Consider the following 13,718-nt stretch of genomic DNA (forward strand, 5'->3'; position numbering starts at 1 on the left):
ATACTCTGTTTACGTTAAACTACATCAGTCAAAAATTCAACTTTCCTATGCTACATCAGACATCTAAAGTCAAAACCACTACGAGATATGATCATGAGTTCATGACTGAACTGAGGGGCAAGAATAGTCTCTTAGGCAAATTAGTAAGGGTAAAAATGTTATTTGAGTTAATTATTGTTTGCCATAAGCGTAAAAAATCCAGTAAATTGGTTAAAAAAGGAAATAGTTCCAGATCCAAATAGGAGGGAGTAGTTTGCTAATCCAGTAGATTTAACGGCTAATTGAAAACTACCTAGCTACATGACAAGTGCGTGTTAAGAATACTAAAGAATAACTGTGCCTTTTCCCTCACCAACTGATAGAGAAAGAAACCTACCAAATTAAGTTCCCTCTACCCATCCAGCCAAACTATCTGCCATCTTTGGCACATGACAAGCAGGCAACAAGACAAAATACTCATCTAAACCTTCCAAATTCATACCAGAAAAGAAGACGTTCATTGATTTATACCTGCCCTTGTGCTTTATATTCATCATAAGGTCGAAGCAGGTTATCACCACTTATTACCCGTGGCAATCTTCTCCGTAGAAGCTGTTCTTCAGATGTAAGAGCAGCTTGAATCTTCATTCTCATGGCGTTGGCACCCTCAGTAGTTTTTGACAATAAATCCAGTACACCACTAACTGGTTGTGCGGCTGCACCTATTATTCCCTTTCCAACACCTTGAACAAAGCCCTCAACACCAGATGTCTTTGCACCCTCTAGAGGCTTTGTCAAGATCCCTGTAACACCTCGGAATAATCCCTTTGCTAGAGCTCCACCACCCTCCCTGATAACGTCCCCGAAATCCTCCACCTTTTCCTGTTATCAGGAAAAAAAATTAATAGGCAGCCTCCTGGATATAATGGCTGCTTATGAAATTGAGTGCAGAAAGTTACGTAAAAACGTAGTTAAGTAACACGCTTGTCCGTGGGCCAAAAATGTAATGTGAGCCCGGCCCATGTCCGACCCAAGCCCGCATTAGATTACCTCTAAGATATAGTAAGTAAGTAGATGAGGAAACTAGTACATGACGCAACTCATCCCAAAATGATTCGGGGAATCGGGGAAAGCCTGACATGAATCATCATTGAAAATCACCAAACAGATAAAATAAGCAAAAGAGAAAGTTGCTCTTGTACATAAGTGATCATTCCTAATTCTCTTATAAGTATTCTTTTTTACAAAGGTAAATTGATACTCATAAGTATTCTTTTTTACAAATTACTACTTATAATAAAAATTTCAAAAATCACTACTCCATCTAAGGAAATTTCAGAGTGTTCTTCCCATATCAAAAGTTTCCAGATTTGACTAATTTTTAAAGGCAAATTTACAAGATTGTCCTGATTATCTTACATATTAACAAAATTGCCACTCATATTATTACACTTAATTAATTATTAACCCCATCCCCCAAAAGCATTTTATGAATTTTATATTAATTTCGTTTAAGAAACGTGTAAAAAAACAAACCGGAAGAAGATGAAGAAATTGGAGGGAGTACCTACTAGGCTACTATAATCACTTTTTTACAAATTGTTACCATTAATGGGAGCCCTGAGCTGAGTTTTAAACAGGTTCTGACAAAACTATAAAATTATTAAAATTCATTAGTTGTAGCAATATGTGAAAAAATGGATCATATAGGGTAGTAAGTTTTTAGCGAAAAAAATAATAATTAAGTAATTATTAGCCAAAATAATTAGGTAATTATTTTTAAGAAATTGTACTTAAAAGGCAGTAAGTACCAATTTAGCCCTTTAAAAATTCCAACTTTCTCCTAATCTTACACCTGCTCAGCGTATATCCTAGGACTTCCTAGATCTGTCTTTAGAGGGCCAACTTCCTTTTAGTCCTTTCTTTCATCTCATCAATCGACAAACAACATCAATAAAATCAGGTACCATGAGATATTATCTTGAATTGACCTTTTCAATTTGTCCATGAATATGGCAGAGAGAAAATGACTAAGAGAAAAGTCATGATGCATCCCAAGTCCCAACTCCGATGGGTATTCTTCTTGTCTTTCTGACGCTAGGGCTTACACTCATACTAGTTCATATATGGACATGAATCAACTCGACAGAGAAGTATAAAAAAAATGTATAGTGCCATCAGGACTGGAGAATATCCTATCAATCACAGTTTTTAACACCTGGAAACAGCTAGTTCCCAATAATTTGTGTAATCAAAATTGCTGCAAACAAGAGATTGACCAACTGCTACTTCATGTATAAGTAAAGTGCAAACAATTTACTGAATCATTTTGTTATTTTTTAGTAAAAAAAATATTTTGTTTTATTACGCCATATTCTGAGCTAATTAATAGTTAGCCAACATTCAAATGATGTTGTTAGACATGGTAAATTTCAAAGGGACCAAGTATCAGCAAAAATACCTGTCTTTGTCGACCTTGGATAAATTTCTTGTCCATTGATAAAGCTGCTACGCCTTTACTCATGTGTCCTAGTGCGCTGCTAGCATTACCAAGTATATCAACACCAGAAAGCAGCTGAAGAGGTTGGCTTAACAGATCCTTCTGAACATTTGAGGTAGCATTATTGATGATCGCAGTCTGACGCATACACACATTCTCCACAAACCTTTGGTGTATCTTCACCTGGTTGAATTGGAAGACTAACTTTTTTCAGAGATCAAATCTAAGTAAAGAAAGAACTAAAACAGACAAGGTTACCTTAATGGAATTTATAATGTAACAGAAAAACTATTTGTGTTTCACTTTTGATTAGAAAGCAATTAGATTTTCTTTTCAGCTGATGCGTAAATGCGGTTTAAGACTTATACTTTTGTCCCCATTGGCGTGCTAGAAAGAATACTCACTCAATCAGTGATAGAATAGGGGTCAAGAGGAGCTGGCTAGAGAGACGATGGAATCTACCAAGCACTATAGGTATAAAATAATTTACCAGAGAGGAAATATATTAAAAGAGGTATAATACTCCCTCCTATTCACAATAAACTTCTCATTTCATTTTGACACAAAAATTAAGGAAACACACTACCCCACCATACAAATAAATTTGGACCACACAAATACACTACCCCCCATACAATTAAATTTAGACCACAAAAACACTTGCCAAAAAAGGAAATAGGGAAGTTATTGTGAATAGACGGAAAAAGAAATAGGAAAGTTTATAGTGAATAGGAGGGAGTACAATGGAAAGGCAACTGCTAAATGCTAAATCAACAGGCTAAAATAAAAATCTTGCTTACAGGCATATTTTCCATGTTCCCAAGTGCAGTCATCAATGATGCCCAAAAGCCGAGCACACCCTTTGGTCGTTGCGTAGGTGACATAACCATGGACACTTTGAGCCGTACTTCCGAAATGTCGAGAACCCTATCATATTATATACCACACATTCATACTGCAGAATCATAATTAATGAAATATACAGTTGAATGTTACAGCTCAGTTAAACTTCTCATACCCAATTTGGATAATAGGATCAATGGAAACGGCATTTGTTTCAGTAGTATGTAACCTATTCAGGTTGACCTGCTGGATCATCTCATGAAGACGCCATATGATCGGCTCATGAATATTTATCAGAAAGGCTGAATTTTCAGGACCCTGTGTTGGAGTAAGTTATGAAATAATGCTGGCAACAGTCATATGTGGGATATAACCAGTAGAAATGATGAGAACATAGAAGTTTACATGGAGTCCTATGTAAGGGTAGACACACAAATCCAGCGACCCATTACTTTGTGATGTCACAGAAAACTTTAAGATATAGTCTATCTCCTCTCTGAGTCTCTGCGGCCTAAATAGAACTGGCATTGGAGTTAATGGAAGTTGATTGTCCAATTGAATTCCGCGCATTTTTAATTTGAATCTGCATCAAGAAGGGAAACTAAAGCTTAAAAAATGATCAAGGCTCATTCAAAAAAAAAAAAAAAGTGTTATTTAATAATTAAGAGAAACACTGTTTGCATAACAAAGCTTTAAAACAAGGCTTAAAACTGATAGCTGTTAAGCTTGCAAATATGAACATAGATCTGTTAAAGATATCTTTTACAGATAATGAAGAATGATATAAGCAGATATCTTGCAACATAACGATCTTCTACCTTGGAACATGGAACTGCGGAAGTGCCAATATGCACATAAGGCCAGTGAACAGAGAAAACACCCTAGGCCCTGGCTAATATTATTATTAAGGCCTTGTTTGGATTGAAAGATTTGGAGGGAAGCAATTTCCATTGTTTGGATAGCAAAATGGGGATGAAGGAATTTGGAGGGAAGGGAAAATGGATCCCTCCATTTCCCTCCAAGACAAAATGCTTCCTCTCCAACAAAGGAAAGATTTGGAGGGAAAACTCTCACCCACCATTCCACCTCCCCTTCCCTTCCCTCCCTTTCCCTTTCCTCCTTCTCCCTCCCCTCCCCTCCCTTTCCCTCATTTTTTTGTATCCTAACAAGGCCTAAGGTTTGTTTATTGTATTTGCAGGTGGTAAGGGAGGTATTTCCATTTAAAGTGGATCCAAGAATTCATTCCACAACCCATAATGCCATAAGAAACTACAGACAAATATATCTCCGAGAGTGCAAACCACATACCATATTGAGAACAAGGGAAACTGAGATACCTTTAAAGAGACACGCAAGGAAGAGGACAAGACTAATATTTCTTATTCATCTACATACATGAATTGAATAGTAAGTAACGTAAAAAGGCCACTGTGACCAACCTACTAGTACCGGAGCCCAAGCCTGAAGAATGTGAAACAAGAAGATTCTGAACCGACAAATAAAGCATTTCTTCTGGTGTGTGATCAATAATGGACAGACCAAGCTCAGACAGCTCAACAACAGCATGAAACTCAGCATTTAAGGTAGATTGATGCTCAGGATCGCTTCTGGAAAGGAGTGACACCGACATCGGAACTCTTTGGTGCGATGCAGATAAAGACTCATCTTGAGGCATCCAATCACTAATTTTAACTATGTTCATCTTCTCTTCTTTAACAATTGCCACACATATAGCTCTTGTTGGTCCACTTCCAACATTCATTGGCTGATGATCAAATACCTCATCGATATTGTATTTTACTGCTCTCTGAGGGTCAGATCCATCCACAAATAGCTCCAATAAACGGCGCCTCCCAACATCTTCCCATAAATAAGAACTAGCTGCATTAGGAGGGAGACACCTCCAGGAATCAGTTGGCCCATCGACTTGGCGGAAGTGAATGGGCAAAAATATAGAACGATTTTCAATCCTGAGAAAAAAAATTCAGGATGTAGATGTAGCCATTAGATTTAGAAATATAATATTGTACATAAAAGCACAGAGATTTTTAAGACAATATGAAGTTAAAACTCAAGTATCACATTGTTCTTTGTCTATTTCCACTACCGTTTCAAATAACTTAATCAACAAGAAAACAGGAAAATAAAGACGATATTACATTGACCGTGAATTGTAAATTACGGAAGAGAATCTATATCACATACATAACGCCAGGACTTCAACTACTATTAAAGATGTCGCAGCATACCAGACCACTTTTCAATCTATTATGAGCTTACTTGACCATCAAAACCGAATTAGTTATCCACATACAGTAATTCAAAACATTTTGTTCACGTATGAAAGCATGGACTAAAAAACAAGAATGGTAAACTTGCGTAGAGCTATAGCAGACCTGTATGGACTTGACAATGTATTTGGTCGAATAATAACTTCGTAACGTGAACTTTTAGTCCCACTTCTCACTGCCACCCTGATGTTCATGTCACTACCATCTGCATCACTCTCCAGGATGATGGACATCACTCCTTCAGACCCAACACTAAACGGACTGCTCCACTTATATCCATCCACTCGTAACTGAAGCAGCAGTTATTGAAATCAGCTGAAGATATGGAATTATCCATTTGTAAATTTAACTTGTTGAATGAGTGAGAAACACTAGCAGTACCTTCAACAATTCATCCTTGGAAGAAGAATGCCACCGAATAGGCTTTGGAGGATCTGTAGGGTGAATGTACTCCATAGACATAGTTCCACACTGCTGGATGTATACACTGAACCCAACTCTATTGATGTATAAGGTATGTGGCTGAAAATGAACCACCTGAAAGTTTGACACACGACATCATTTGGAACAGAATATTCAAAAATGAAGGATTAGGAACAATATACCAACCAGAAAACATTAGCATAGTAAATCAGCGTAATTGGTCTTTCAGGCATGCTTTTTACTCGATCATGTACACTTTCTCATAATTTTTCCATACCCTACTTTTTCTCTTGAAAAATAAATTATCTTTTCTCTCCCCTCTAAACCTAATCAAATTCTTGAACTATGGATTTTAATAATTATCATATCAAACAAGATTGTATGGATGAACTTACATGCATTTCTGTTTTTTTATTGAATTAATTAGGGTTTTGAAATATTTTTTCCCAATCAAGGCCAGAAATTTACAGTATCTGATTCATTAATAACCTCTCTGAATGAACGAACTTTACCCCATTCTCCAGCCAATTAAAACCTTCTCTAATCAACATTTTATTTGCCATCCGTTTAATTCCTTCATCCAAAATCACCTTTTCAATCTATTCCAATATGCACGAATGCACGATAACTAAACTAAAATCCACAATGGAGGAATTATTAGCACAAGTAGTAAAGCTTGACAATACAACTCCAATCGCACACACTATCTTGTTAACAGCCAACCCAACACCCAGATCTACTACTGTCAATCTTGAACTTGGAGGGTGGTCGATGATGGGCGGGGTGATGGGTGGCACCGTGGCAGCGGTAGGAGTGGGGGAGACGGTGGGGAGGGTGGTTTATCAATTTATATTTTATTTTTATGTCTTTTAGTATTGAAAGGGCAGAAGGAGGCAATGTGATGTAGAGGAAGAAGACATGAAAAAATGAGGGGTAAAATTGGAAATCTCGTACATAATTGAGTAAAAAGCGTACATGAAAGACCAATGGCCTAAATCAAATACCCAGGTGTAGACATTCTATATACAAATGCAGCTGTGAAAATACGTGATACGGCAAGTTGTGCGTTCAGCAAGCTAATGTGTTGACTTTGGGCATGTTTGACACATTATCGTATACACACACATATGACAAGTACAAACATGATGAAAATGGCGCATGTACATGAATGAAACTGCTAATTACAGCACTCAAACTAAGCGAATTGCCAATTCACCCAACAAACCATCATATATCTTTCCGCTTCCCTATGTATTTGATTCAAGATATATTCAACGCAAATGTCAAAGTTTTCTCTTCCGAAGAACAAGTATTGTGCTAAATGATGTCTGTCATGGGCTTTCAATAATGAGTTGTTATTGTTCTAGATTTCTCCAAGATTGTTGCTTGGTTTTACAACATTTTTTGCACGTGTTAAGAACTTCCAAGTTTGCCATTTGATATTTGTAGTATAGTTGTCGGTTTCTGGAGCTTGATTGTTTGATTAAAAGGCACATTTTCGAGCAAGGGCCTCACATTTCTAAGTTATATAGGGTGTCGGAACTTGTATTATTGTAAAAAAAAAAATAATAATAATTGTTACGGTTACTTTATTTGATTTATTTATGACATGCAAGCATGATGAAGTTGTGCTCTGCTGGGATTTTGTGTATATTATCGATATACCAAGCTTTTAATTTCAGTTATCTGGTACAACCAAAGAAAATCTCTTGAAATGTCTTGCCTCATGATCCTAGGACATTCCAAGAGCAGCTTAACTTTAAAAAAGTCTTGAATGAAATTTAGAATAAACTGGTCATGTAGTATTGAGTGTATGATGAAGTATATACATGTGTCAAGTACATCACTTTTAAATCTTCAAATAAGTGGGATTTCCACAACCATATGCGACAGCGGGATTTCAGGAACTAAAATCTAATGCAAAGCAATACGCCACAGAATTATTCTGGACAGCTAATGATTTCAAAGAAAATAAAACTTTCACCTAATTTGTGATAGCAATGCTCAATTGGATGCATTACAATGGGAAGATAACTTGAAATATAAAATTGACTATTAGAGCAGAAACTCACCTTCGTTCTATCAGAAGTCATGTTGAGCTGCGCTGACAGTTTGTAGTAAGATCCATCTGAGCCGATGGCTTTAACATCGACTCGTCCCTGGAAATCAATTCATGACAGGGTCATAAGACTGCGATGCTCATACAAAAACCAGAAAACATAATTAGACATTCAAAAAGGACCCCATCTTTGCTACCTTTTTCTCAAGCTCAAGAAGTGAAATACCAGGACTGTAATTATCAGAATCACGTACAGCGACGGCAATTCCCACCTTTGGGGAAAGGAATGTATCATTACGAGAAGTGAAAAGAAGAACTCCACCACGTCCAACATAATCCTGTGGCGAAAGCATGCTAGGTATTGGACTTGTATCCTGGATCACGTCTAAAATCTGAACATTTTTCCTTGGAACAGATTGTTTTCCCGATTTTAGAATGCTATTGTCCCCACTTTCTAGGGGCTCAATTTCAACAACTCGATAAGCAAGAGGCAGAGAAAACTCATTGACAATCCAGTAAGGGACAAAAAATCTGATGATTTTTGGTGTAGTAATTGTGGCTCCCATATCCCGCTCTATGCTTACTCGCAACTTTCTGTGGTTCAAAAATAAAAGAATAAAAGAAAAAGAAAAATTAATTATATGCATCAAAAGAGCAGATGTTTGCATTTCCAATGAAGCCAAAGACTCATTACGGTTTTGGACTACGATTGAATAAAAGCAAAGTGGCTCAGTTAAGTGGTTGGTTCTTTCTATTGTCAAGTACCAGTCCTTCAATGCAGTTCTCGAAGGCAATATCTTGGGTCATTAGGAAATAACCTCTTTGTGTTGCTAACACAAGGGCAACGCTGCATATATCCCCCACCCCACACTTCGCAATTTGCGGGAGCCACCCCAAACTCCGCAACCCCACATTCCGCAATCTGCGGGAGCCATTGAGGCACTGGAGTAAAATATTGTTGTTACATATATACAGCAGATTACTTGAAAAGAAGCATAGCAAAGCCACTTAGATGAGGATTGGGGAACAGTCATGTGTGTAAAAAAACATTGCTGTAGGCTTGTCATGAACTAATCAACACGTTTATTTAGGTTTTACCAATTCAATACACACTCTAAAGAAACAAATCTATTTAGCCTTTCTTTAACAAAAAAAATTCAATTTTACGGACTTCAATTTCTTACTTTCTACACCTGACCCCGTCCCTCGAACAGCACAAAAAGAAATTAGAAAATGGAAAAGCCAGGAGGGAAGAGAATACAACAACAAAGTAGGCTTTAGTGCCGAAATGATTTGGAACAGGCAAACATATATCATCATACGGAACCTCAATGTGAGATAACAATAAAAGGGAAGGGAAAAAGGAGAAAAGTGAAAAGTGAAAACACAATAAATGGGTGAAGAGAATTAAGCGCAGATTTGATCTAGCCATATATATATATATATATATATATATATATATATATATAGAATTAGGATCACATGAGTCAACCCTATCTTTTTGAGTCCGTGAGTCCATGATACAATATCACACGTTATGCTACACAATATCACAACTTACAATTTCACACGTTATACTAAACAATATCACAGCTGAAAAAAAAAAGTTTTTGAAAAAAAAAAATCGAAAAAAAAAAATCGTGATATTGTTTTGTAATACAATATCACACGTTATACTAAACAATATCACAGCTTACATAAAAAAAAAACGAAAAAAAATATTGAAAAAAAATCGTGATATTGTTTTGTAATACAATATCACACGTTACACTAAACAATATCACAGCTTAAAAAAAAAAAAAAAAAAAAAAAAAAAAAAAAAAAAAACTTTTTCGAAAAAAAATATTTGAAAAAAAAAAAATTCGAAAAAAAAATCGTGATATTGTTTTGTAATACAATATCATATGTTATACTAAACAATATCAAAGCTAACACATATGGTAAGGAAAATTCAAGGGAACAAAGATACAGATTTTGATGAGTCTGTTGTAGAAGTCAAATGTAACTATGAAAACATACACCCGCCAAAGATCGAACTTCCACAAACTGTACACAAAAACAGTTCATGCATACACAAGTAAATTATAACATGAGAAAATTGAATGTCAAACTGAACCTTTTACTTTGCTGGTTAACCATCCAGAATGATGAAACATGATCCATAGACGAGAGATCCAAGATGACAACAGGACCCTGTAAAGCACAACCAATTACAAAAAAATTAAGTACAACCATAAAACTATTATTCCTTTAAATGTTATAAGTATAAACTATAAAGTACCTTCTCTAACGCCCAACCACCCTGAATAAACAACGAAAGGTATATAGGTTTTCTTGGATCGGCATTATGTATATGAGCAGTTTTTCTGGAAAGAATTGAACCCTGCTGTCTCTCAGCACCTTTACCCTCTTTTGTCCTTTCCCAGATGGTGAATTCCACAGGGCAAGGAAGTCGGTTTTCCAATTTCAGAGGGGAGTTTAAGGAAATATTCCAATCATACACAGGGGCATTCAGATCCGTATGTAGAACTGATGCATCCGTACAGATACTAAGCCAGAACTGTTTATTTTGGACACTTGGTGAGCAACACAAAAGGGAATCCTTCTTTTCAAGCTCATTCAGCTTGAACACAGAGGAATTTACAGTACTCCCTTGCTTCATGGTAATTTGCCGAGAGAGAAAACCTTGCTCTACAGGAAGTTGGTCCTTACCACCATTATACACAGAGCTTAAAGCAGCTGTAACACCCCAAAAGTAAGATGGAGCGGAATATTCAGCATATGGTCTAACTAAGAGACAATTCTCAGAATCCCCTGACATGCATCTCCATGGAAGAATAAAACTACATCCAGGATCTAATGTCACAATTCCCTCCACCGTTTTACGAGGATCCCCTGTCCTTGGATCAGTCATGGATAACGGATGCACCGCCAAATCCAGTTTCACATTGGAATCATTTGTAACAGTTGCAAGGCCCCTAAAAATGGCATGTTTTTTCCCATTCCTCATTACAACTTCCATTGCAATAAGATTGTCTCCCAAGGACTTTGGTATGACTGATAAAGGAAGTAAGGACCGCAAGCTCTCCCATGGACCATCCGGGCGAAGTGCTATCAAGAAGCCCACATCAGAGGCACCCTCACTCTCATCAGTTGCCTCGCTTGTTAAGTCAACTGCAATTTTCCGCTCGAAATAAGATGTGGAAACAAGAAGCGAGCCTAGGTTATCTGGTCCTTCCTCACTCTTGTCCTGATCATTTGTATTCAAAGACATCACTCTACAGGAAATAGTCATACACAGAAAATAATGAACTTAAAAGAAGAATGCACTGACCCTTTTCCGTAGCGGATGTGAGACTATATTCTTAAAGGTATGCTGCTGATTAAGCATCCTGGATGAAGAGATCTTTTTCAAAATATTTGTACCATGTCCAATCGAAAATGATGATGCTCCAACAACTTCACCTGCATTTACGTGTAATTGTAATGGCAAATTATACATAACACACTATAGATAGTATTTCTAAAACTGGTACTGCCAATGATTTGCCCAATGCTCGCAGTTACCCGAAAGGCATTACAAAGATATCACAGAACATGAAAAGCTCAGAAGGAAAATGATTTCATGGCGCAGCGCTTATGCTTAGCATAACTACGCAAGGAGTTGACGGGGATTTAGTTGAACATATTTAACATTTTTCAATCAAAAAGGTACTGTTCTGCATAGTGTGTTGGCTAGGCTACTGTGTGCTTGTCAAACTCTTGAAGGGGCTGAACAACCTAAGAAAAAGGCTATAAAGCTAGGGTTCTGCCTCTTAATATGAGAAAGGGCGGGATATTGGGGACCTTAGAACGCAAAAATGTCTGAAGTGTACTAACATTAGCAAAGAGCAATTACTTTCAGATGTCAGCGTCTGCAAATTAAACAAGATGGGTTGCGCATTACACTGGAATGTCAAAAAGGTTCAGATGCCCAGGTATGCTCAAGAGACGAAGTTAATAGGTGGGTGGGCCAGGGCAATGGAAAGGGTGAGTCTGGTCAGACCAACAGAGAGGCTGAACAAGATGGGACTAGGGCTAGCAGGGTAGCATTAAAGTGACCCTATTTTAGCTGTCCAAGGTAGATTAGGGTAGGCCAGCACTCGATCAGATCTTTTAGATGAATACGTTACTGCATTCTTTTGTCATATTTTTAGGTTCATGAGAAGGTTTAAACGTTCTACTTGTATTTTTGTTATGGACATCTGCTGATGAAGACCTCACATTTGCCTTTTCAGTTTTCACTGTTCTATTTTCAATCTGTGTGGGGTGCAATAATTAAGTGGCAGGATATTACCAATCCGTGTGACTAATTGCTACTGCTGAAACAAACACCTACAAGCTAATACAGGGAGACAGAAAAGAGCACACACATACACAGGAAAGTCTACCTTTTCCAGCTTTGGCAGCAAGGTTAGTGACCTCCACCTCTAATTTTGCAGCACCCTAGAAACAAAATTACAAAAACATCTCGTCAAAGATTTACATAGAGAGCATATCAAACACCAAACATGTTATTGGCATCTGCCAGTCTAAGAGTTTATTCAGCAACAGTAGCAAGCCGTTGGTCCCAAAACTATTGTCAATGAAATGGGAAACGAAAAGAAGTACAAAGATAAAGGGAGAGCTGATGACAGTTATGATAATAAAGTATCACAGGCAAAATGAGAGAGTAAACAAGAGGGAAATAAGAACGAAAAAAAAAAGGGGGGGGGGTGACCTGTTAAGTATACATTATCCCAGTTCCTCGAGGGCAAGGGCTATAGCAGATTCTGGGAATCTGGGGTATGGAGGGTTAAATGTCAACAGCCTTACCGTTATGTTATAGCACACAGAGGTGAGGCAAAAACATGCTTTTCAAGTATGTGTGAAGGAAAAGAAAAAATTAAATTAAGAACCAAAAAACATTAGTGATACAAAAAAAGTGACCAAGTAAACACGAGTAAAATGAACTTACGATGAGAATAAAGAAATGACAAAACAACACCACTACCCTAATGCCTCAGTAGCTCCCAAAAAAGGTGGGCTAATGGTGTATAGAGACTAGTATAAGCCTCTCTAAAATCATGTGCAACAGTCAGAGAGTCACAAAGAAGAGTCCCGTGTCTGATATGCGTATCTGAACAACGCACGAAGAATAAAGCATGACACTCATAAAGATTGAGCTTGGCCTACGAAAGCGCAGCACAGGCCTTAGACTATATGCGTCAGGCTAACAAGTAGGCTGTTTAGCACAATAAGTATTCATCAAAAGGCATATAAGAGACTACGGGGAACACATCTAAAATATTAATTGCAGAAGGAGGTGAAGAGTTTGAGAATACGAAATGATAAGCTGCGCAAGACTACCTTTCGAGGGACCTCAAATATGAATAGCTCGTTCCATTTTGCCGTACCCAAACCTTCTTCTGACGATTCCACGATTAAGGGTCTAGAACATTTAGTCCGTGCACTTTGAGGAAAAAGTTTTTGCTGATCAATGGGCTGGTTATCTACCACGAGTCGTAGAGCACAGAACAAGCTATGGCTATTGCCATCATCAACAATTGGTATATCCTGGGGATTTGCAAATGTTAGTCACGCA

General features: G+C 37.4%; 2 protein-coding genes across 3 annotated transcripts in view; one reads left to right on the forward strand and one right to left on the reverse strand.

The window, feature by feature from the left end:
• The window catches only part of LOC141623164 (uncharacterized), a 28,390-nt gene extending 23,795 nt beyond the window's left edge, over positions 1 to 4,595 (forward strand). The window contains exon 11 of the mRNA XM_074439237.1: positions 4,521 to 4,595. The gene's annotated coding sequence lies outside the window, so the exon portion shown is untranslated. The remainder of the gene's footprint in view (positions 1 to 4,520) is intronic.
• The window catches only part of LOC141623163 (uncharacterized), a 50,532-nt gene that overhangs the window by 3,975 nt on the left and 32,839 nt on the right, over positions 1 to 13,718 (reverse strand). For both annotated transcript variants that reach the window (XM_074439234.1, XM_074439233.1), the window contains exons 46-60: positions 13,484 to 13,690; positions 12,526 to 12,580; positions 11,430 to 11,560; positions 10,377 to 11,345; positions 10,212 to 10,288; positions 8,293 to 8,689; positions 8,109 to 8,195; positions 5,995 to 6,150; positions 5,719 to 5,903; positions 4,762 to 5,292; positions 3,728 to 3,905; positions 3,498 to 3,640; positions 3,280 to 3,406; positions 2,441 to 2,662; positions 511 to 861 (exon numbers count right to left, since the gene is read on the reverse strand). In XM_074439234.1, coding sequence (XP_074295335.1) covers positions 511 to 861; positions 2,441 to 2,662; positions 3,280 to 3,406; positions 3,498 to 3,640; positions 3,728 to 3,905; positions 4,762 to 5,292; positions 5,719 to 5,903; positions 5,995 to 6,150; positions 8,109 to 8,195; positions 8,293 to 8,689; positions 10,212 to 10,288; positions 10,377 to 11,345; positions 11,430 to 11,560; positions 12,526 to 12,580; positions 13,484 to 13,690 — 3,816 coding nt within the window. The remainder of the gene's footprint in view (positions 1 to 510; positions 862 to 2,440; positions 2,663 to 3,279; positions 3,407 to 3,497; positions 3,641 to 3,727; positions 3,906 to 4,761; positions 5,293 to 5,718; positions 5,904 to 5,994; positions 6,151 to 8,108; positions 8,196 to 8,292; positions 8,690 to 10,211; positions 10,289 to 10,376; positions 11,346 to 11,429; positions 11,561 to 12,525; positions 12,581 to 13,483; positions 13,691 to 13,718) is intronic.

This window comes from Silene latifolia, chromosome X (assembly GCF_048544455.1).
Source record: "Silene latifolia isolate original U9 population chromosome X, ASM4854445v1, whole genome shotgun sequence".
Taxonomy (NCBI): Eukaryota; Viridiplantae; Streptophyta; class Magnoliopsida; order Caryophyllales; family Caryophyllaceae; genus Silene; species Silene latifolia.